Source organism: Emys orbicularis, chromosome 8 (genome assembly GCF_028017835.1).
Source record: "Emys orbicularis isolate rEmyOrb1 chromosome 8, rEmyOrb1.hap1, whole genome shotgun sequence".
Lineage (NCBI taxonomy): Eukaryota > Metazoa > Chordata > Testudines > Emydidae > Emys > Emys orbicularis.
This window is the reverse complement of record NC_088690.1, coordinates 12707567-12730280: the sequence shown is the minus strand read 5'-3', so window position 1 is coordinate 12730280 and position 22714 is coordinate 12707567. Positions and strand designations below refer to the sequence as shown.

At 43.1% G+C, this 22714-nt stretch overlaps 2 protein-coding genes across 2 annotated transcripts; one reads left to right on the top strand and one right to left on the bottom strand.

Annotated features, from left to right (window-relative positions):
• Nucleotides 1-4056: 4056 nt before the first annotated feature.
• TCEANC2 (transcription elongation factor A N-terminal and central domain containing 2) lies at nucleotides 4057-13865 on the bottom strand. The gene is made up of 5 exons (XM_065409473.1): nucleotides 13746-13865; nucleotides 13346-13491; nucleotides 9812-9953; nucleotides 7541-7734; nucleotides 4057-5557 (listed from the first exon to the last, which is right to left on the bottom strand). Exons 2-5 carry the CDS (start codon nucleotides 13445-13447, stop codon nucleotides 5369-5371), a joined length of 627 nt encoding a protein of 208 aa, XP_065265545.1. The 5' UTR covers nucleotides 13448-13491; nucleotides 13746-13865; the 3' UTR covers nucleotides 4057-5368.
• Nucleotides 13866-14560: 695 nt separating this feature from the next.
• On the top strand, nucleotides 14561-22605 carry LOC135882576 (transmembrane protein 59-like). The gene is made up of 6 exons (XM_065409520.1): nucleotides 14561-14748; nucleotides 18720-18825; nucleotides 21230-21324; nucleotides 21523-21675; nucleotides 22006-22078; nucleotides 22434-22605. The coding sequence occupies exons 1-6, from the start codon at nucleotides 14575-14577 to the stop codon at nucleotides 22541-22543; spliced, it is 711 nt and encodes a 236-aa protein (XP_065265592.1). The 5' UTR covers nucleotides 14561-14574; the 3' UTR covers nucleotides 22544-22605.
• The last annotated feature ends 109 nt before the right edge of the window (nucleotides 22606-22714 follow it).

Here is a 22714-nt window from a genome sequence, read left to right as displayed (position 1 = left end):
TACTGTTTAGGCTGCCTGAAGACTGAGGCAGACATTCCTGCTTCAGTTACCTTCAGTTCTTCCCAGCCAGGAATGAAATGAAAAAATTAGATTCTGCAGGCTCTAAGGAGGGCCACAAATACATCAGGTGGGCTGGGTATCCTCCCTTCCCTATGCATTGTTGTTCTTCAGTGACCTGAAGAGGAGCTCAGAGTAAGCCCAAACGCTTGTCTCTCGCCAACAGAAGCTGGTCCAATAAAAGAGATTTCCATACCCTCCTTGTCTCTCTAATATCCCTGTCCTACCTCCTAAATGGATAGTCACAAGTATGTCCTTAAGCATCATCCAAATGCATAGGGCTTTATGGAAACATGCAGCGCACAGCTGGTTAATAATGTTTTACCACCATCTAGTGTGGTTCTGATCCTGCAAATTGTTCAGCTACAGGATTCCCAGTGCAGACAGTGAGCATTCTGTGCATGGAGAGCTTGCAGGACCAGGCTCTTGATGGAGAATACTTTTGAAGTCTTTTTAAAAAGAAATTACAGCTACTGTCTACTGCCCCATTGCAACTAATGTGGAACGTCTTAACTCTGTACTTCCTGTCTGACCTGAGTAATTGGCAGAGGGATAAAGCTCTCCTTGGGCATCACTGCCTTGGGGAAATCACTTGTAAATACCTGCCATTTGGTGGCCCCTAGTGCATTCCAAAGACAAATAACAAAGCAATAACAGGAAAGAATATCTTACATACCTCAGCAGAAGGTCTCCAGTCTCCCTTCACTTGTTGCAATGAGTCTATATTCACCCTGCAGGTCAGTGTTGGCTCAGGACTATTGGTGGGCTGGGTTTAATTGCGGGGGTGGGGTGGGAAACAAACATCTTCTCCAGACTATTTTTGGTACCCGATTTATTCCAAATTTCCTCTTTAAAAGGGGAACAAAATTGTTTCAAAGGAAACCAGCTTGCCCAGAACCATTCTCATGAAGAGTGCCACCTGTGAAGTTCTCTTGGTTCTTTTAATCTACAGGACTTTCCCTTGTTAGAACAAAGACTTGCGGAGAGTCCCTGGCTTTAGGAAGTGCCTAGCTGGCACTCTGGCTAGTCCACTTCCACACAACTGCTATAAAACAAAACCAGAAGTAGAAAATGTCCAGCAATTTACAGGAATTGCACTGTAAGTCTAGTGCATTAACCCCCGGTGTCACAGATGCCACTTGCTGAGCGTCTCCTAACAGGGAGTGTGATTAGCCAGGTAATTTTACTTGGCAGGAAAAGGGATGATTATGCATGGCTTTCCCTTCAGGGGTGTCAAATTGATCGTGTGGAGTGGCTTGAATTCCACATTTAGTCATGGCCCATAAACGGAAGCATAAATTTGGAACTCCATACCCACCTCCATCCACAGCAGAACATCTACTGATGTCAGTAGGAGGTTTGAGTGGAGATCAAGGAGGGAATCGGGTCTTTATAAAGTAACTAAATGTTTAGATTTTTTTAAGTATTCCATTGCCACATTCACTATCACTCAGTGGAAAAGCATACTCTTGGGTGGGCCCACTGCTATTTTGTTTTTTTTCTTCCTTCCCCAACCTCCTTTCTCTCTATTCTTCTCTCTGCATTTCCTTCCCTCCTTCCACTCCCAATTCCAACCCCCCCCGCCCCTGGAATTTTCTCCCATCCCCAATGTTATCAGTAACACAATTGTTAATGTTGACATGAGACTGTCATCATTTCAGTCGACACTCCAATGGGATTAATAGGGGGCAGAGAAGTTCATGTGTCTGAGAAACGTTCTTTCAGACTGACTGCAGAATCAGGCGGGCAATGTGACATCACTTTACCCTTGGTTTGCATTTGGAAGGTTTCCTTCATAAGCGTGAGGAATTTTTTTCTTTTAGTTTAAATGAAGGCTGAGATTCTGCCCAGTCTGAAAGTGTTATGGAAACCACATGAACACATCAGGTGGGTTGAGTCTGACCCACCAGCTGCATGTTTGATGCATATGTTGCACTTGAACTTAAAGTCTGGTTCTACTCTGAAAAGCGACGCTATCCAAAGGCCATTAATGGGGCTCCACGTATATTGTCAAATGTGCTCAATTTACAGATAAAAATAAGTTTTTTCTAACTGAAGCCCTGGAAAGTCACTCTAGCCAAGCTGGGTTATTTTCCCCTCTCCCACCTATCACCACGATGCATCAAGGTGCTAAGTTAGAGATCTTCCGGGGGGTATATCAACTCATTGAGATATTTGCCTAGTTTTACAACTGGCTACATAAAAAGCACTAGCGAAGTCAGTACAAACTAGAATTTGTTTATACTGCTCTGTATACTATACACTGAACTGTAAGTACAATATTTAGATTCAAATTGTTTTATAATTATATGGTAAAAAGGAGAAAGTCAGCAATTTTTCAGTAATAGTGTGCTGTGACACTTTTGTATTTTTATGTCTGATTTTGTAAGTTTTTTAATGAGGTGAAACTTGGGGGTACCCAAGACAAGTCAGATTCTTAAAAGGGGTACAGTAGTCTGGAAAGATTGAGAGCCACTGGTTTACAACAAGAAAACAGCTCACTTTCCCTTAAGTGGGTAACTTTAAGTAAAAACAGAAGTGGAGCGGATTCTGAATCTACACAGGGAGCAAGTCTTCTGGCTGAGAAGGGGCCATTTGTACACAGGCAGTTCTCTGGGTAGAACTGCACTTTGTATTGCCTAAAATCTTTCAAGAAAAAACACAGCTTGGGCACCCCAGAGACAGTTCTGCCTCAAGTCGCACTTTCACTGCCACAGCAAAGAAGAGTTTGGGGCCTCCCTGCATTTTCTATTAGATCTTTGCTCATCTTGCAAAACCGCCACACAGTTCAACACAACTTGGTCAGGTGGGGCCAAGGACTGGAGCCCAAGTAGAGTATCAACAGAGTTGTGTGGGAAAATGCTCTCTCCATCGTTGGAAGTTCCTAACGTTTGTGATTTCAAGTTGCATGCATACATCTAACAGAGTGAGTGAGTAAAATTGACCTGAATCAAAAATGGAGCTGGAAACCAGGGCACGGCCTTTCTGGAATAAAACCTAAGGACTAATGCAGAGCCTGTTAATCCTGAATTACCTTCATGCCAGTCCAGCATATTGTTGACATGCTATTGTGTCAGCATGGTTTTGAGTATTTAACTTGTGTCAAATGGGTTGAGTTACCTGTGAGAAGTAGACTGTGGTTTAGGCACTGTGGGTAGCAACAAGCAGACCAAGTGTTAGGGGAGTAATAGCTGAGTGAAGACCTAACGATCAGTCATACATCCACCCCTAATGCTCTAGAACAAACTGTTACTCATTGCATTGCAGATAGCCGTCTTCCAACATCTGACTCAGTCATGTTTCCAGCCCACCTATCCCTAATTTTAAATGAATGTCTGTATTACAGTATTCTAAAATTAGGGAGTCATTGCTTTGAAATTAATAAAAAGAATTGAGTAGTATGAGGTGTCTGGAGAATGCAGTGCTGGGCAAAGGCAGTGACTCCACGAACTTCAGAGTGGAGTGCTGCTTCAGGTTTTAATATCCGTGGAGAAAAAAGGGGGCTGGCAGATACAACTGGGTGGATAATCATTTCTCTCTCATTATCTTGGAGGAGATCTGAATGTGGACTGTTGTGAACACCTAACATACAGTTGCTCCATATGCACCAACCATCTTGACTTAGTGGCACTTTGTGAGACAGACACCACAAGTACTGACCAGCAGTGATTAGGGGAGGTACTTCCTGAAGCAACTTGACATTATGATGACATGTTGAACTCCTTGCCCCATCACATTTCCAGGGCCAACAATACACAAGTTTCACTTATCCCAGTACTCGGCCATCTCTACTCTTATAGTTTCAGCTCACTGATTATGTTCTCTGACCAGCCTGCACATAGTCAGAACACATAGCACAGCAGAGAGAGACTGTGTCTGCCACAGCCTCAAGAACAGCATGTGTATCAAGAACAACGTGACTCGTGGCACTAAGGCAATCGGAGAAAAGACAAAGCTTCCACTAATTAATACCGGGAAACACGTGCTGGTTAAAAATAATCTGTTTATTGCTTAAAAAGTTGTTCACATAATCGCTCTAAAGTATTAATATTTATTCCATTGTGGGGGTAAGAGCCTTTATGAAAGGTCAATTTACGCTCCCATTGAATTATACTTAGAGATTTCATTACAAGCTTTCCTCATATTCGTACACACAAAAAACAAGCACCACACTTAAACATCAACACCTCATTTCTGATGTATTTAAGGTGAGATGCTCAGTAGAATACACAGCAAAGAGGTGTCATGTAGCAAATACAGGTGCCGCCTCGTTTACCTGAAGGCCTAGGGAGGCATCCACAATGCTGGGATAAACGAGGTTTTGGGATGCAGCGGGATAAAGCTGGCCAGCCAACACAGACTGTGGTCTGAGTTCCCAACTCTGGAATACAGTGAAGAGAAGCCCCCTCACTTTGCTAAGCAGTTAGCTCTGGGAGTACCTGGGTATTACTGCAGGGAACATGACTGAACTAGAGTTAACTAGAGCTGTCAGTTAGTCATCACCTTCACTTCCGATTGTAAACTCCCACCCCTTCTGACTGGCACTGAACATCATTGCTCCTTTCAGATAGTTCCACTATGCTCCTGGCTCAGACAGGAGTCACGCTGAGGGCTGGTCTACACTACCGCTTAAGTTGATGTAACTTACATCGCTCAGGGATGTGAAAAAGACACACACACACACACGCCCAAGCGATGCAAGTTACAGCGACCTAAGCACCGTCCACACTGGCGCTACATCGACGGGAGACGCTCTCCCGCCAACATAGCTTCTGCCTCTCGCGGAGGTGGAGTAATTACGCCAATGGGAGAGGGCTCTCCCAGATGTGCTACAGTAGCAAAGCTGCATCGGTGCAGCTGCGCTGATGTAGTGCTGTAGTGTAGACTTGCCCTCAGATGTGACATAAATGGTGGTGCAAGTGATGTGTGGTTCTGCCGGTGCAAGATGATACAACTTACATGCTGTGGGACCAGAAGAGTGGGTTTGTAGCAGGAAAATTAACCAAGTAAGTAAGTAAGAAAGTAATTAAGAAGGCATAAACCAAAGTAGGGGAGGCCTATGTGCTTTTCCTGCTACAACCCCACCCATTCTGTTCCCTCAAATGTCCACTGACTCACAGATGATTAATTTACACCACCGCTTACATCTCCACTGAATTTGCCCCAGATACCTTCCTGATATATCCTGTCCTTACAATGGCAGAGTGATTGACATGACCAGTGCTCCTGCACTCTTAAAACACAAGGGCTTCTCAATCCCAATATGTGGCATAGACACGTGAATCCCACGTTCAGCACCAGGCACTCTGAGTCACTTCTTATGGTTTTGTACAAGCGCACTGACTGGGAGTGCACCGGTTTTGACTTGTGCGCGGGTTTCAGGTTTGTGCTTTAACGTGAAGACTAGGGCTCGCACTGTCCTGCGATATGGTACATTAATGAGACGGGAAGAGAGATGAAAAGCTTCTCGCTCAATATTTTCAGCCAGTGGGTGATCAATCTGAAAACAGCAAAGTGTAAAATTAGATCCTTACGTTTAATAAGGAGACCAACTGATTGAAATTGGAGTTCGGTGGTTTTCAGAGTTTCTTCATTAATCAGCTCAAATTCAAGGAAATCTACTTCCCATCACGTGTGAAACAGGAAGAGCAATTTAATTCCACCCGAGCAATTAAGGAACAAGGCAACTTGGTCAGTCGCAGGGAACTCATTCGCATCTCCAGCTGGGAGGCAATGCTTTGCCCTCACAACAGGACACTAATCTGCAACCAGCTTTGGGTATCAAGTTCAACTGCAATTACAAACTACACTGCACTGTCTCCATAAATCTCACATTTGATCTTTCTAATACAAGGCACCTTGGATACTATTTTCAGCTCGATCCTAAAAGCAATTCTAAGACACTCCAAATACTTGGGAGCTTTGCCTGGTGCTATAAAGGGAAATGCAGGCTGTGTGTGGAAGGAGGTGTAATTAAGAATGCAGAAAGGGATTTGCTAAATGTTAATTATGAAGCTGTGTGCCAAGATCTGTAATTTGGCACAGCTTAGAAATGTAAGAAATAAACAATAAAGGAAGAAATGAAACCTCAACTGCTCACCACACTTTTAATTTCACTTTTGCCTTTAGTGATGGGGAATCTCCCATACTTTCGCAGATGGGAGACTCCAAAATGTTAGTGTGTTATTATTAGAGTATTATTCAATCCCCAAGTCCTTGCCCCATTTTATCCCCCCTCTGCTACCCATCTCCCAGTTGCCCCTGTCCTTGCACATCCCCTTCTGACCCACTTACTCCTGTCCCCACCTGCAGATTCCCCTCTCCATTGTCCTTGTACTCCCAATTCTTGGACTCCCTCCTTTTCCTGTGACTGTCTATACATCTGACTGACTCATACTGAAGCAAACTACATCTCTCTGATGGTAGCTGCATTCTGGGGAGATTCATGCCTATGGGGGAGCAGGCAATGTTTTCCTTGCCATCCTTACACGTGTCCTGTTTGGAGAGGGCAGTTTTAATCTCTGCCCTGCCACTGGTGTCTCTACCCAGCACTGCCTATTTTTGAAGTGGCATGAATTGTCTTGGCAGAGGGTAGGCTGCAGGCACCTTGTGCCACTGCAAACCCTGTCTGTTCATACCACCAGGCCTCTGTGCTAGAAACTAACACAGATCCAAAGGGCAGGATTTGAACAAGCCACCTAGTGTATTATGGGGCCTTTCTTTTTTATCACTCTCTTGAATCATCCAGTCATCTTGAGACATCCCCACTTTAACCTATCATAACCCTATTTGAAGAGGACAGGTGAGAACTCCTTTCAGAGCATACCATTCACTTCTTAACTGGCCAGAGTGTTCATTTTTCCTAAGGCAAGATACAGCTAAAGAACACATTACCTTTAACTTTGCTTTGTAACTCCTGATTTCCTACCACTTGACTTTCTATTTAAAGGCTAATTAATGAATAAATTAAAAGGATAATTATTATGGCGTTTAATACACCAGGCAAACTAATCATTAAGCCTTACAGCACGTCTTGTTCATTCACTTAAAGATACCACAGGGATCTAGTATTTACCACCACTTCATATATTATTGACCCCTCTCTGTCCATTTTTGCAATAAGTTTTAATTTACAAATATTTAATTACTGAAATACAATTTCCCTGAAACACAAAACAACCAAGAGGTCTTTGTGTAGGTTTTATAGCTAATAAACAGTAGGATGTATAGTTTTCTATATTAACGTCCTCTTTCCCCTACACGATTTAAGCATAACAGACACACAGGTGTCCTGTTTGCGGACTCTGTAAATGAGAGCAGTGTCAGCGTCATTTTCACCTTTGTTTTCAATAGCCAGAGTAATCTGAGCAAAGGAAAACTAATTCCTTTGGAAAAAAACCCAATAACGAAGATCTCTCGATACAGCAGATACCTACATACTCTCCTTTAAGCTAAAAAAAAATAAGAGTATCAAGAATATTACCTCTAGTTCCAGAGCATCGCAAAGTAGCTTCCGTGCATTCTTCCTGAGAGTCTCTGTTTTGGGATCGCTCCTGACTTCTATCGATGGTTTGTTTGAATAATCTTTGATGAAAGTTCGCCACTCAGTGTAAACGTCTTTTGCGAGATTGGCCACGTCATGGTCTGAATGTTTGCGCATCTTATTCACCGTGTGACCTGCCAAATAGAAACAGCAACAGAGTTCGTTCAACTTTGGTGGGTAGGTAAGTGTAATCCAGACCTGTCAGTGCACATTAGTGACAAAACAGTCACAAAGCATTGTAAGTCAGGGTATGTCCTCATTACCCGCCGGATCGGCGGGTAGTGATCGATTCAGCAGGGATCGATTTATCAAGTCTAGTCTAGATGTGATAAATCGACCCCCGAGCGCTCTCCTGTCGACTCCTATACTCCAGCGCTGCGAGTAAGTCGATCCAAGTACGTGGACTTCATCTACATCATTCACATAGCTGAAGTTGCATAACTTAGATTGATCTCCCCCCGCCAGTGTAGACCAGGGCTCAGACAGCTTCAGCAGAAAACTAAGCACTTGACACAAATACAAATATGAAAACACTGGGGCCAATGCTTGCAGAGTCCTTATTCACTGATTCAATGGTGGTTTTGCCTGAGTAACTTCCTAGGTGCTCGGTTATCCAGCTGTAAAATGGGAGTAGCTTTCCCTAGATCACAAAGGTGTGTAGTGAGGTGCTCAGACAATACAGGGCTATACGAGTACTTAGACAGATGGTAAATCTAGTGTAAAGTCTTCAGGATTGGCTCACACAGAATAAAAATGTTTGCTAAAAAATTCTTTGGGGAAGCGGATATTAAGTGATATTTGCAATGATTTTACATGCGAGTGAGGAAGTAATGATTTCCTACTGTTTTCCAATCACCATGAGTGACGTTTCTCACGCCCACGGAAATGCACAGAGAGCTACTGCACCGTCAAGGAAATGTGCCCTTTGAAAGGGGATATACTACTGAACACAGTGGTTTTCAACCTTTTTTCATTTGCGGATCCCTAAAAAATTTCAATTCCAATAAAAATTCCACAGGTTGAAAACCACTGACGTAACACAAAGCAGAAGGCACAGTTCCTCTTCTTCTGCTTGGTATTAATTTCTAAGTGATAACACTATTGGCCAGAAGGTGTCACTGTTACTCCTTGGGTTTCATACAGCACAACTGCTTCATCTGTCGCTGGTGCAGACCTGATGCAGTGGTTCTCAAACTTTTGTACTGGTGACCCCTTTCACATAGCAACCCTCTGAGTGCTTATAAATTAAAAACACATTTTTATATATTTAACACCATTATAAATGCTGGAAGAAAAGCGGGGTTTGGGGTGGAGGCTGACAGCTCGCGACCCCCCATGTAATAACCTCACGATCCCCTGAGGGGTCCCGACCCCCAGTTTGAGAACCCCTGTGATATAGGAAGGCTGAATGTGCTCAAGATGGCAAATTAAATTACAAAATTCAGACCAGAAGAGCAGATCATTCCTCCTGTTCCGTACACAGAGAGGGCCCTCTGCATGAGGATCCTACTGCTTTTGCACAGAAGGGGGGGGGGGGGAGGGGGTCAGCCCTGGCACTGCTACTCTCCCCCCTCCAGTACATCTTGGGGTGATCTCTGCAAGATCAGGATCTGAACAAAAAGAGGGCAGGGAACTGGTGGTCTCACATCATACCCTGTCCCCCAGTCCTGTGAAAATTAATCAAGTTGTTGTGGTGTTATAAGCACGTAGCCCCCTCCACATTGGGGATTCCTGGGGGAAGAAAGGAGCACCGAGGTAGCTGTAACTAAGGAGCAGGGCCTCTATGCTGATGGCTCGGGCCTCCAGCAGATCCTGAGGACTTCTCTGGGTTTGCAGATGGGTCCCGCATCTCATTCCACAGGACAGTAACCACCCATGACCAATCAAGGAGGAACTTTGTGGAGATTTCCTCCCCCTTAGTCCTTCTCCCACATATTTTACCATGGAAGGGAGTGACCCAGCCCTTGATTACAAGCAGGCAACATCCAAATAATTGTGAATAATTCAAGGAGAACTCTTTCTTTGCTGTACTAAGAATTTTGCAGACTATGTAGCTACCTACCACTAGGATCTTATTCAACAATAAGGTAAAGTGCTTAGGACCATTACTGAAAAATACTGTCAACAATTCCCTTGTGTATAGAAAAATCCAACAAGTGAAGGACACAAATCCACCTCATTTTCACACTCTAAATTAGATACGAAGTGCACCTATTTTTGTTGAAAGTAACACATCCTTAGAAGGTATTTTCTTCTTTAATTCCTCCAAAGCTTCGATCAAATTCTCTTTAGACTGGCCAGGAAGCTCCAGGACAGATTTCCATCTTTTTATGTCTTCTACAACCACCACTCTCTGGGAAAGAGAAAAGTCATTAGGACAGTGGAATATTCTTATTGCGAATAAAGATGTTGGCCTTCATCTCAGCTAATGGGGCTGTTATCGACACATGAATTATTAATCATGACATGAACCAGAGCACAGAATATGTGATGGTCCAAAATGATAGGTAATTGCTTGAGAGCAGCTCCCTGTTGTAAATCAGGACAGAAATATCTAGAAGGCAAAAGTGAGATTCTTAATCTTATTCTGCCAAACACAGGGCACTTAACTGCAAATGTCTCCTAGAAAAAGAAGACAGTTATGCAAGTGTTCAGACTTTGGGAAGCCCACTGTATAAATGGCTTAATAAAGAGCGGATGAGAGGGAGTGGCTGGGGGAAGCAGCTAATTATAATATTGTTAGTAGCAACTTAGTACCAGGCAGCGCCTGAATCTGCCCCACTTTTGTTTTCAACTTTGGAAATCTTAAAGCAGGTAGTATCAGCAGAGAGAAAAGGAGCTAGGGAGCACCACAGAGGGACTGAAAGAAGCCAGTCATTAATGTATCTGGCATTTACATAGTGCCTTTCACCCCAAGCATCTTGCTGTGACACTCCCAGACAACGGATTACAAGAAGCCCGAGTCTTGTTACGCGCAAGATGGTAGTGCAAGACCTTTTACAATCATTCAGCAACGGTTATGCAGCTGGTATGCTGTTTGAATCCTCCTCTGTCTTATATTTAGATTGTAGCTCTTTGGCAACATTTTCTGTTCTGTTTGTAAGCACCTAGCACAATAAAGCCCTGATCCAAGACTGGGGACACAAGTGCTATCACAATTAAGACACCTCTACCCCGATATAACGCGACCCGATATAACACAAATTCAGATATAACGCGGTAAAGCAGTGCTCCGGGGGGGGGGGGGGGGCTGCGCGCTCTGGCGGATCAAAGCAAGTTCAATATAACGCGGTTTCACCTATAACACGGTAAGATTTTTTAGCTCCCGAGGACAGCGTTATATCGGGGTAGAGGTGTAATAAAAATCTCTTGGCTGCAAAATAACCTGCAGGGGGAAAACAATGAAAAAACTAAGTATCAGAGGGGAAAACAATGAAGAAACTGTCACTCAAGAAAGCGGTGCAAGAAGGGAGGGGTGAAAAGCATGCACCTCTACTCACAGATTGTCCTTTTCAATTATCTATATCATGCCCAGATGCTACAGTGATGGGCACGTTAGAAATGTTCAGATACAGACTGACTAATGGATATGCAGGAATCACTTCACTCACTGTTGAAATGCAAGTTACTCCTAATTTATTTATTTTTTAAACTTCTGCAATTAGGACCCAAATGGGAGAACACTCACCACCCAATTCCCACTTCCAGCAAGATCAAAAGGGGAAGGAAAAGTGCTATGGTAATATAAATAATAAATTATTATTAATGGCCAATTGGCCTGTGTCCTTTCCCTCTCCCCCTCAAGCATGGAGTTCTGCAAATCTTAAAGCCAGCTCAGTGTGGAGATTCAGGAAAAATACATGGCTCAGAGAATCTTTGTCAAATGCTTTAATCCCATGCAGGGAGGGTGGTGTTGGATCCACCTATACATGCTAAATGTGTCTCACAATGCATTCTTGCTGCCTATTTGAATAGTTTATGCACATTTTATGTTCTTTAAATACAACATTTATAAATACAGTCATGCACCTGATTAATGGCACTCTTGGATGATGATTCCAGCATTAGTGTTGCTACTTAGAGCATTATGACTTCCCATAGGTTTAGAATGAGCTCAAATAGTAACTGTACTCTGTACCTACGTATTCTACAACTAATTATGAGTCCAAGTTTCAGCTATACTTTCTTAGCATCTGCAAAATTATGAGCATAGAAATGCATATGCACATGGATAGATACGCAATTACTCTGTATGAGCTGCAAAATCTATATGCACAGATTTACAGGACACCTGAGACTGGCTGAAAGTTTGACCCTACGTTTGTGGGTTTTTGTTTTGTTTTTGTGATTCATCATAAAACATTCTAAACAAATTCTAAATCTATTGAACTTTCTTTAGAAAGCTTATGTCGTGCAGAATCTTGTACTCACGTCACCAAATAGCTGACCATTGTTTATAGAATGCCTTTCAGTCTGATGGAGCGAGCCTATCCATTGTACTGTTTACTGACAGAGCACACACCACTGAACGGCAGCCATATGTGGGGAGGAATGCAGCAGCTATTCTGTGTCAACTTTACATGACTGTTTTCAGGTGAGGAAATAAATCACTTCTAAAATTGAGGCCACAGGTAAACTTGGACACGGGCTGACTGTAAGAACCCAAGATAGAATTTTGGCCAGAACAGCAGGAGTAACACCACACCTTGCTAACATTTGCCATAAGATCTTCAATGACCACACGTATTTATTTGACAAATAGTATTTCCAGCAATCCAGTGCCCCCTCGTGGTGTGGTGGAGCACTAGCTCAGTAGGGAGAGAAGTGTCACCTAAATGACCAACACCATTTCTTGCAGCAACCGGGGCTTCCTTTGGAGGAGTCTCATTGAACTATTGACCATGCCTTAGCCTAGGAGATCTGATAAAATAAAGCCTGAAGTTGTATGCCAGCAGAAGTCTACAGAACAACTGCTACTGATCATCAGCCCTTTTAGGGTCCTAGAGTACAGGTCCAGCAAACTGGCTTCTGTGCAGCGTTCACATCCAACTGAAGTTAATTGTGGGCCATATTTACACACACACACACACACACTTCTAATTACAGAATTCCTAATGCTCAAGTGAAAGGGCTAAACTAAACTGTACCCAATTTTACAGGATACTGAATGTGAATATTGCACACTGGGTTCTGAAATACTGATTAGGGCTGAAATCTTTACCCTAGAGAAAGGGGTGGGAAGTGATCCCATTTCAGTGTTAATGGCCCGAAAGGAAATTCAGGGGCCTATTAATTGGGGGTCCTACATCTAAGCGTCAGATATGAATGACTTGGACTCACTAGAACTGTAAGTTCATATCTCAGCAGAGTGAATCTAACACATTATCCTTTCAAGCTCCAAATCTGATATTGCCTCAGTTTATGGTATACATGCATTAAATGAGCTTAAAAAACAACGTCCTATCTGCTTTAGATACACATTAAATGTTCCATGGCAGTTTTTGTAATAGGCCTTTGCTTCAGTGTCTGGAGTACATTTTCGTTCTCCTTGCTGTTGTGCTGAGTGTTTGTTGTCTTCTTGGCTGCTGTCCATCTCAGACGCATTTCAGTGGTGCTGTATGTACTCTCTCAAGTGCTCGGTGATCCTTTGGGACAGAAGTTGCTATATAAACTTCATCAGGCCTATACTGAAAATACTATACTGATCTCTTATCCATCCATTCCCTTTGCCCTCCCCGCTCTTACCTTCAGAGATTCTATAGTGGCTTGCTTGTAAACCTTTTCCCCTGGATCTCTTTTCCTAGGGCTTTCTTGAGCTTTGGGTTTTCGTATCACAAATCTATCCATGATGGACACTTAAAGGTCTCCAAATTATTGGATACGTGCAGCAGCTGTTTCAGTGAGAAAACAATTGTCCATTTTCTTTTATGAAACTGTATTGGTAATACTGCTTTAACTTAAAGGCAGATTGTTGACAGAAATACCAGCAAAAATAACCTAGGAGCCTGAGCTGCAGGTAGGTAGGGGAAAAAGAGGGGGGGGGGCCTATTGATGGCAATGTTACACTGAGCCCCGAATACAATGAAGCTGCAAGGCACAAATGAGGATTGGGGAGAGTGGGGGCTTGGGCTGCTACCGTATATACCTGGGGCTGGCTGGGAGCGCAGATCTGTGGCTGGAGATTTGGGGTGATACTGCAGGGTACGCAAAGGGGGTGCAGCACCATGCTACGAGTTACAACATGCCCTGAGGGGGTGGGCAGGGAGTTCCCGGCTGATGCCCCGGGGGAAGGGATGGAGTCGGGGGGTCCGGCCCGTGGGGGAGGGGAGGAGGAGGAGGGATGGAGGGGGGGCCGGCCCGTGGGGTGGAGGGATGGAGTCGGGGGTCCGGCCCGTGTGGGGGGGAGGAGGAGGAGGGATGGAGTCGGGGGGGTCCGGCCCGTGGGGGGGGAGAGAGGAGGAGGAGGGATGGAGTCGGGGGGGTCCAGCCCGTGGGGACGACGACGAGGAGGAGGGATGGAGTCGGGGGGGACCGGCCCGTGGGGGGGGGGGAGGACGAGGAGGAGGGATGGAGTCGGGGGGGGCCCGCCCCGCTGGGATGGAGCTGGGTGTCTGGCAGGGCAGCGATGGGCCCGGGGTACTGCTGCCCGGCGCTGGGGAGCCGGGGACTTAGTGGCTGCCCGGCGGGGTAGCGGGGCTCGGGGCGCACGGGCTAGTTACACGGTCCCCCGAACCGAGTCGCGCGGCCCGTCCCGGAAGTGACTCGCCTCGTAGTTCCCGGCGAAGGCGATTCTCCGTCTCCTCCCCAGCTCAGCTCCGATAGGGAAACTGCTTCTCCCGTCAGGCCCCGCGGCGAGGGAATTCTCGCGATATCGCTCAAGCCCCGTCCTTCACCTTAGGGCCGGAAGTGGGAACCCGACGCGATAAACAACACCCCCCCCCCCGCACCCGCCCCGTGAGAGAGGGAGGGGCAAGATGGCGGCGCCGCCGGGGAGCCTGTCGGGGCTGGGTCTCTTTCTGCTGCTCCTGATCTGCGGGAGGGGCTGGGCTGCCGCGGGCTCCTCCGAGGCCTTTGACTCGGCGCTGGGGAGCACGGCGTCGTGCCACCGGGCCTGTCAGCTGACTTACCCCCTGCACACCTACCCCAAGGTACGGGACCCCGCCGGCCTTATTCCGCCTTCCTTGGACGAGCCTCTCAGGGTACAGGTCTCCCCTCCACCCCGTTCCTGCGCTGTGGGGCGCCCCCCACACCTGCCTCAAGGTACAGGCCTCCCAGTCCCCCGCGCCCATAGCCAGACCCCGCCCCCTGCACTCTGGCCCCAAGGCGCAGGGCCTTCCGCCGGGGTCCCCCTGCTTCTCTCCAGCTGGGACCATCCCTGATCTAATCCAAGTCAGTGAGACTGTTGGCATGACAAGCTGGGCAAGTGTTGCCAGAACATGAGAGAGACTCCTCGGGTATATGTCGGGATGAGGATGATTCGCTTCCCCCGCTCGATAGCTTTTGAGGTTTGTTCACCCTGGTCCACTGGTTGTTGGTGATTCCTTATCTGGTAGCAGGTGCCTCTAGGTAAGGGGTCCTTGGCTAGGAAGATTCCCCCTACACAGCAAACCCAAGATATGCCCTGTTTCTTTTGCACCCCCTCCCCATGGGAAATAGATAGACTACATGAAATAATATCTCTTATTGGATCAACTTTTGTTGGTGGATGATAAAAGCTTTTGAGCTACACAGAGCTCTTCTTCGGGGCTGGGTAAGGAAGTAGACCTGAAGAAGAGCTCTGTGTAGCAGTCAGTAATCTCCCTGTAAAATATACCCTTTTGGGGGAAGAGGTTGTTTGTTTACCAGGTAAGGCAATACCGTTTCCTCTTAGGATCTATAATATGTTCAAAAGCTATTCAAGCGCAGAGCATCCAGATTTTGTTGTTGTGGGGTTTCCATGTGTCCTGTTTTCTTCTCCCTCCTTCCCTCAAAGAAACAATGCCAACTTGATGTGGGCTGCTCTGGCTTTAAAACCATACAAAATATCTTTGTGTGTTGACAAGTAAAAAGTCCTGAATCATGACACTGATAAAACATTTGAATTATAGAGGATGAAGTCTGAAGAGTGGTTAAAAAATGAGCACCCCAAAAAACTTCCACCCCTGGGTTCTAGTTAACTTAGGCAGAAGTCTTTATAAAAGGAAGGTGTTGGAAAACTGTCCCCCCCAGCTCTGTTTCATGTTGAGGTTCAGCATCAGTTCAAGATTCCATAGAATTCTGAGTTACTGTTGGAATTTGGAAAATTCATTATTCTTTTAAGTCTTGTGTTAATTTTTGACTGGTAATATACTTTATTCTCTATCTGCAGCAGTGTAACAGGTTGAGTTCAAAATGTGGGGTGCACAAACTACAAACGAGGGAGACGAGTAATAGAGCAGAAAGTTTGAAGTGTGGAATTAATATTTTTAGAATAAAACTACATAATCATGGTTTTGAGACAGTAACTGTGATGTGTATACCTCAACAATGAGTGGAAGCAACAAAGACTTGTGTAGATGGAATTAAATGTATATCTAGATAGAATATGGGACTTTATGCCGCATGTTGAGATGTCTAAGCATGATACCAATTGCAAAAAAGGCCAAAGTTTGGGAACTGAATCATTGTAAGATTAAACATCTTTCTTCCTTAATCCCAACCCCAAATCTTTTCCTACCGCAGATGAAATTTCAGACTCCTGTGGTGAAGCATAGTTCCCTTCTTTTTGTTGGAGGACTTTGGCAAGTTTTTGAAGGAAATTGCGACTCTGGTGTTTCTGGTAGCTTTTAGAGTTTTTTAAAAAACTAAGCACTTTGAGCTCATTATTATAATATACATCATAAAGAGGCCAATAAAATGACACACAATCTTCTTCCTACTGAGTACTTTGTGACTTAAACAATCTATCCTGTGTTGATTTTAAGCACTACTTACCACTAAGCTACCAAATAGAAATAGAGGTGGCAGGAAACTTTTTATTTTGGAAACATTCATTGTTTGGTTTAACTTCAAGATAAACTTCATTAAGACTTGTCAAGAGAATCTGTGTGTGCATCATACCTGCCAAAGCCAATTCAATGTGAATGTCAACATCCGCGGCATATTTTCTGCAGCAGGATATTTCTATTAGAGAGACAGTCAAGGTTGTTAGGCTTTATTAAAAAAATAAAAAAAATCTTGACCCAGCTTGTCAGTTCTATGTTTTTGCAGTATAAAATATCAGAACATCTGTGTCTGAAAGAAAACCACATCAGTTTGTTTGCAATGGTTTAGTTATATGGTAAGGTGTGGTGTGTTTGCCTTGTTCCTTTAATAATGGATTCACAGTTCTCTCCACCTGTAAAACAGATGGTGACAACCATAAGGATGAGGACAGAGCCAAAAGACTTGTCTTGAGTTTTCCTGTTAATAGATTCACATGGTGTCAAATGCAGAACAATGTTTAGTGTTTACAACAACACTACAAACAACTAGTTTTGTTGGTCTTAACATATGAGAGAGACAAGGTAGGTGAGCTGATATCTTTTACTGGACCACCTTCTGTTGGAGGAAGGTACAGAGTTCTTCAGGTCTGTGGAAAGCAGTCGGACACTTTTTGAAAGCTTGTGCTTTCCACCAACAGAAATTTGTGCAGTAAAAGATATTACCTTGTCTATCTGGTCTCTGACATAGAAAATATTCCACATTGTGGAACTAGATAACTCGCTACTTTTATTGCTTTGCTTTAAAAAATAAGCAAAACTTCTAAAATACCAGGGAAGTAGGTACTTGCCTAGGCCTCATTTAAACACAGTTTTTCTACCAGTAGGGTATAACTACTCTAGTTGGGGGCATGTTTTTTATCTAAATAGTTATACTGTTACAACTCTTAGTTATACAACTTAGTGTGGCCGTAGTTATACTAATATAAAGGTGCCGTATACCAGTGTAGCTTATTCCCCTTTCCATAAGGAAATAAGCTATGCTTGTATGACTGTGACCACACTAGGAGGGTTGTACTGCCTTAGCTATACCAGTACTGCTCTAGCTATACAACTTTTGTGGGTTGACAAGCCCTCAAATGAAGTCTACCTTACAGACCCCATTTCTCTGCCACATGGTACTTCTAGTAATTAAAACAGTATGTTTCTCACAGCTAAGGGAGTATTTTCTTGTGAAACAAAGTACTATAGAACTTCATTAATTATTGGGAGAAGCATTAAGTTGTTTTTTACTTTGTCTTCTGAATGCTACCATACTATAATCTTGATTGGGGCATTATACACAGAGGTCGATATAGTGCCTGCCCTGAAGAGCTTACAGTCTAAGACTGTAACATATGAAGGGTGAGAAAGAGGGTGACAATCAAATAGGAACATTGATATACATTTTTTGTACACTTGCTGTATCTTAGTTTTGTAATTACATAAAGGAATATTCTTCTCCCTTACTTTCCCTCAGCATAACCATTAAATAGTATGTCGACTAGCTATTTTGGCAAGTAAGTAGCCTTGACACAGGAATAGTGCACCACAAAATATACTCTGGTTACTTATTTTGACAACTCTTTACTTCTAATTATATCCTATAATAAATAATTGTTGTTTTGACAATATACTATTCATCTTTATTATGACTCCTCACTGGTAGCATTTGCCATTAAATCTTTGAGAGGTAAGGACTGCCAACTTTCTGTGTGAATTAGTGAAGTGAAGGTTAATAGGTTCTACTTTGATTCTTTAGCAGCTAGCACCTTTATTTTTAAAGCTATCATTTTTCAGAAATGCATTTTTGAACTTGCTGACTTTAGTGATCTGTCTATTCAAGGCCAGCTCCTTGCTGAATAAAGAACCGTGTTCTGCTTCGACTAAGGAAGTCCATATCAAAATTGCCCAATAATTTTAAAGAACTGTAATTTGCTTTTGTTCCAGACTGTACAGACCTTGGTGTTTGGCTGGCTTCTAAGGTTTTCTTTTTGTTTGGGTTTTTTTGCTAGAACATTTTCCACGGTAGCTTTTATAGTACTCAGAAAAGTAGTAATGTTTGCTTGTTGCTACCCTAGGTTCTTGGATGGAGTATTAGTAATTTCTTTAGCAACCCTGCTTTTCTTGTAACTTCCCAGGAAGAGGAACTGTATGCATGTCAGCGAGGCTGCAGACTGTTTTCTATTTGTCAGTTCGTGGATGATGGAATTGACTTGAATCGTACCAAACTGGAATGCGACTCTGGTAAGATAATTCTATGCTCTTTCCACAAGATGTAATGTGAAGAGACAAATGAAGGGAAGAGCGGAAACGTATGAAGGGATATTGTCAATTTGACTTTTTTTTTAAATTGATGTTACTCTTTAAAAAAAGTTTGATAGAGCACTCATTAAAATTTCTCAAATTTTTAAAAGGGGTTTCTGCTTTGTGAGCCTTTAAAACATAAGGGTCCTTTTGGCCAAGGGAAAAACTTAGGTAATGTAACCATATTGGGTGTAAAATGGTTAGCTGACCATGTAATTTTCAACTAATGGTGTCCCTTTTACTCCATGCAACATTGTGTAATGACAACCTAATAAATGACATCAGTTGCAATGATTTTCATAGCCCTGTCTATTTGTTGGGACTGTATGGCTTTGTATTTACTTCAGCTGAAATGTTTGCTTTACAAAGCACAAATCTTGGTGAACTGTATACTGTACTACATCACTGATATGGCCTCATTCAACTAAATTTTACAATCTCTTTACTATGGAAAGAGAAACAAAGCTTAACTACATTCTCTGCCTTGCATGTAGTTAAACAACTTGGGAGCTGGGTTTGTCTTGTTGAATTAAGGCATTAAATAATCATGAATAACTAATTGTTTAAAAGGATTAATTATCTGAAGATCAGACAAGGAATGTCGATAATTAAAACTGAAAATACTTGTTACAAACTATATACCAAGCTAATATTTCTTTGCAGTTCTGTAGTACTTCCAGCCAAGGATCTTAAAGCAATTGATAAACATTAAGGTTCGTATACTGAGATCAAATGCGTGGTGCCAACCAAGCAAGGCAGGAGAGGGAGCAGCTCTCCCTATGTAGTCTAAAAGTGGTTAAGTGCCAACTCAACACTAAAAAGAGGCTCAATCTTGTGCTGAAGGCAAAGGGGGCAGTGGCCAGCTCCAATAGCAGAGAGAGTTGGGGAAAGGCATGTTAATGCAATACAGAGCTGAGTTATAGGAGCTGGGAATAGGCTAGAGCTGCAGAAAAGCAGTATCCTGTGCACAGCTGTGCTCCAGGCATTTCTTTTCAATTGCCAAACCACACCTCAAGGGATATCATAAAAAGGGGTGCTGCAGCAAAAGTCCAAATGAAGAGCTGAGTCTGAAGTGTTGCCTCCTTTCCTGTACAACATTGCCACCCTGGACTGTTGCCTTCTGCCTGTTCATTTGCCGTGGTCTTATAACACTGATTTTGCTCATTGCTTGGTGGCTGTCCTGTGCTTTGTGATGCGCTCCCTGACCATTCTGTTCAGTTCTGTCTCTAGGTGCTTCTGTGACTGCCGATTGTCTGGCTTTGTAACTGTTTTACCATAGGACTGCTGCTCAGGCACCTGAGAACGGCACACTCCGTTATTTGGCTGATTACTGTGCATTCCCTGCCAGGATTTTGTCTGCCCTGTTTCCATAGACTGCCCATATCTGGTCGTACGCTTGTTCATTTACCTCTCCTGTGAGAAAATGGATCGTCCTAACGTTCAGTATGCACTTTTACTTGCCAAGCCTGTTCTTTTTGTGCCTTCTGGCTTAAGCCTCCCAAGACCCTAGTGAGAGAGGATTATCCCCACTTGACTTCTGTCTCCGGTTCCCTAGGTGTAGAGACTTTTCCCAAGGTCATACTGCAGGTGGGTGGCTAAGCCACAAATAGAATACAAATCTTCTGGCTTCTCTCCTGTAATTGCTAGTCTGTCCTTTATTTTAAATATTGGATACGGATATTTGGAAATAAGAGCAGAGCTGACTTTACATTTTTGATAGAGCTTGAAATTGGTATAGAAAGTCTAACTATACTCATGCAACACTGATGGGCAAACCCTCCTTTGTTCCCTGTTATGCCATGGCGCTCTGAAGTTTGATGGATTCCTCTGTTAGTTTACTTCCATCCCCTGGAGCAAAACTTGAACTCTTCCATGGTATGTGGGAGGGAAGGCCACAGTCCTGTGGGAGGGTCTTTCAGAACTCTGGTTGATAATCCATGCCATCTCTGGTACAAAATCCTTGCCTATTCTACTGGGTTGAGGCTGTGTTAATTTACGTCACTGTGTTGGAATTTTCTATACCAGTAATTGCTCTTACTTTATTTTGATTGTTTTTTTGCTTTTCCTCATTTTTGTGATCAAATGCTATTGCTGCATTCAGCTTTTAGATATAACCCAGTTTTATGCCTATTCTAGATAGATCATCTAGATTACATCAGCCCAAAGAATCCGGTACCAGTATTGGTAGATTGCTCTCGTATTATTCCTCAGGTGGGATAGGGAGTCTTTAAAATTGTCACTTGAGTCCTTATCAGACTGTACCTACACCTTACATTCGTGCTTTCAGTTGCTGACTTAAGATGTGAAATTATTTTTCAATTTACACAACTTTTCTTCTTTGCAGCCTGTACTGAAGCATATTCCCAGTCTGATGAACAATATGCTTGCCATCTTGGGTGCCAGAATCAGCAGCCATTTGCTGAACTGAGACAAGAGCAAGTAAGCATGTAGCATGTTTGTCAAATGCCACCTACTTGTTTTCTGCTCAGATTCTCACTTTTTTTTTCAAATTTAATGTGTGTGTAGAAAGATGGAGAGAAATTCTCTATTTAAAGACTAAGACCATATTGGGGACAGTGTTAAATTGCTTGAATATGTACAGAACAAATCGAAAACCAGTTAATGATGTGTTTACAGTTAATGTCCCTGATGCCAAGGATTCATCTCCTTTTCCCTCTGACACTGGTGAGATCATTCTGGAGTGACATGATGGACTCAGCACAGAGCTTCATAACTTCCTCATGGACCTTCTACCTTCAAGCAGATGATGGCAAAATAGTTATATTCCAGGTGCTTGCTTGCTTTTTTACTTTTACAAGGCTTTGTGTGTCCTGGGTGTTAACAGTTGATCTCCTTCGTCTTCCAATCACACAACAGATAGCAGAGCCGTCTCGGCAAGTAACTGCATGCTTAATGTTTGGCAGCAGTCAGTCTCTCTTTGTAGTGGTCACTGGATTTGCAATGTAGAAAGCAAAATTAACTTAAATGGATAGTGTGTCAATATTTTTCCCCATTTCTTTTGCAAATGTGAATGATGCGTATGGGATGACTATAATTTTAAGGTTAATTGAAGCTTTATGAAATACAAATAATACCTTACAATTTTCATTATTGTTTTAGTCAAAGCCAGAAGTTCAATATATTCCACAGGACACCACAGAGCTGAAAGAATCGTTGTTGAGCAAAACATCCGGTAAGTTGGTTTGGGTTCTCTAGAGTGCAAATGAAAATTATTCATAACCTGCAAGAGTAAGTCAAATCTTCCACAAAGGAAAAAGTCATTATGGGCAGACTGTCACCTTCACCCTGTGTACATTGCAACAAAGGCCACAGTAATAAATTCTTTTTAAAATGTATTTTAAATATAGCATGGTATACTACTGGATGGTAGTGGTGCCACACTGGAATTAGAACCATTGTAAAGAAGCTTTCTACTATCAATGTCTTCGTATAGACAGGGACTGTATGAGACTAGAGTTTTTAAACATAAATCTTTTTTTTTTTTTTAATTGTAACCTTGTAATGGAGCTGTCATTGTGATATTTCAGCAGACCTACAGCCAGGAGGTTCACAGACACACAGAGGATTTTTTGAAGAGGAGGAAAGCAATAGCTTTTTCAAATGTCTTTCTATGTATGTATCTTCTACTGTCTTGTAAAAGCTTAAATGGTAGGATGAAATTCCTTCCCCATATATTTTACATGTCATATACTCCATCAGAGAATCTCAAAGTGACAGAACTGTATTCAAGAAAGATGAAGTTTTGGAGGAGATGTTAAAGGGGAGGTTCTGAGCACTTGTGTTAAAGAGCTCACTGCTCCCTTAAGAA

What these genes read in the sequence shown, in the direction of transcription:
- TCEANC2 (XM_065409473.1), bottom strand. Translation starts at nt 13,447, where the DNA reads ATGGATAGATTTGTGATACGAAAACCCAAAGCTCAAGAAAGCCCTAGG. An exon ending in GTTACTTTCAACAAAAATAG is followed by an intron (nt 7,735 to 9,811) that starts GTGCACTTCGTA and finishes TCTATTTGGCAG; the next exon opens with GTCACACGGTGAATAAGATG. An exon ending in GCGATGCTCTGGAACTAGAG is followed by an intron (nt 5,558 to 7,540) that starts GTAATATTCTTG and finishes TGCTGTTTTCAG; the next exon opens with ATTGATCACCCACTGGCTGA.
- LOC135882576 (XM_065409520.1), top strand. Translation starts at nt 14,575, where the DNA reads ATGGCGGCGCCGCCGGGGAGCCTGTCGGGGCTGGGTCTCTTTCTGCTG. An exon ending in CAAACTGGAATGCGACTCTG is followed by an intron (nt 18,826 to 21,229) that starts GTAAGATAATTC and finishes TCTTCTTTGCAG; the next exon opens with CCTGTACTGAAGCATATTCC. An exon ending in CTGAACTGAGACAAGAGCAA is followed by an intron (nt 21,325 to 21,522) that starts GTAAGCATGTAG and finishes ATGTGTTTACAG; the next exon opens with TTAATGTCCCTGATGCCAAG.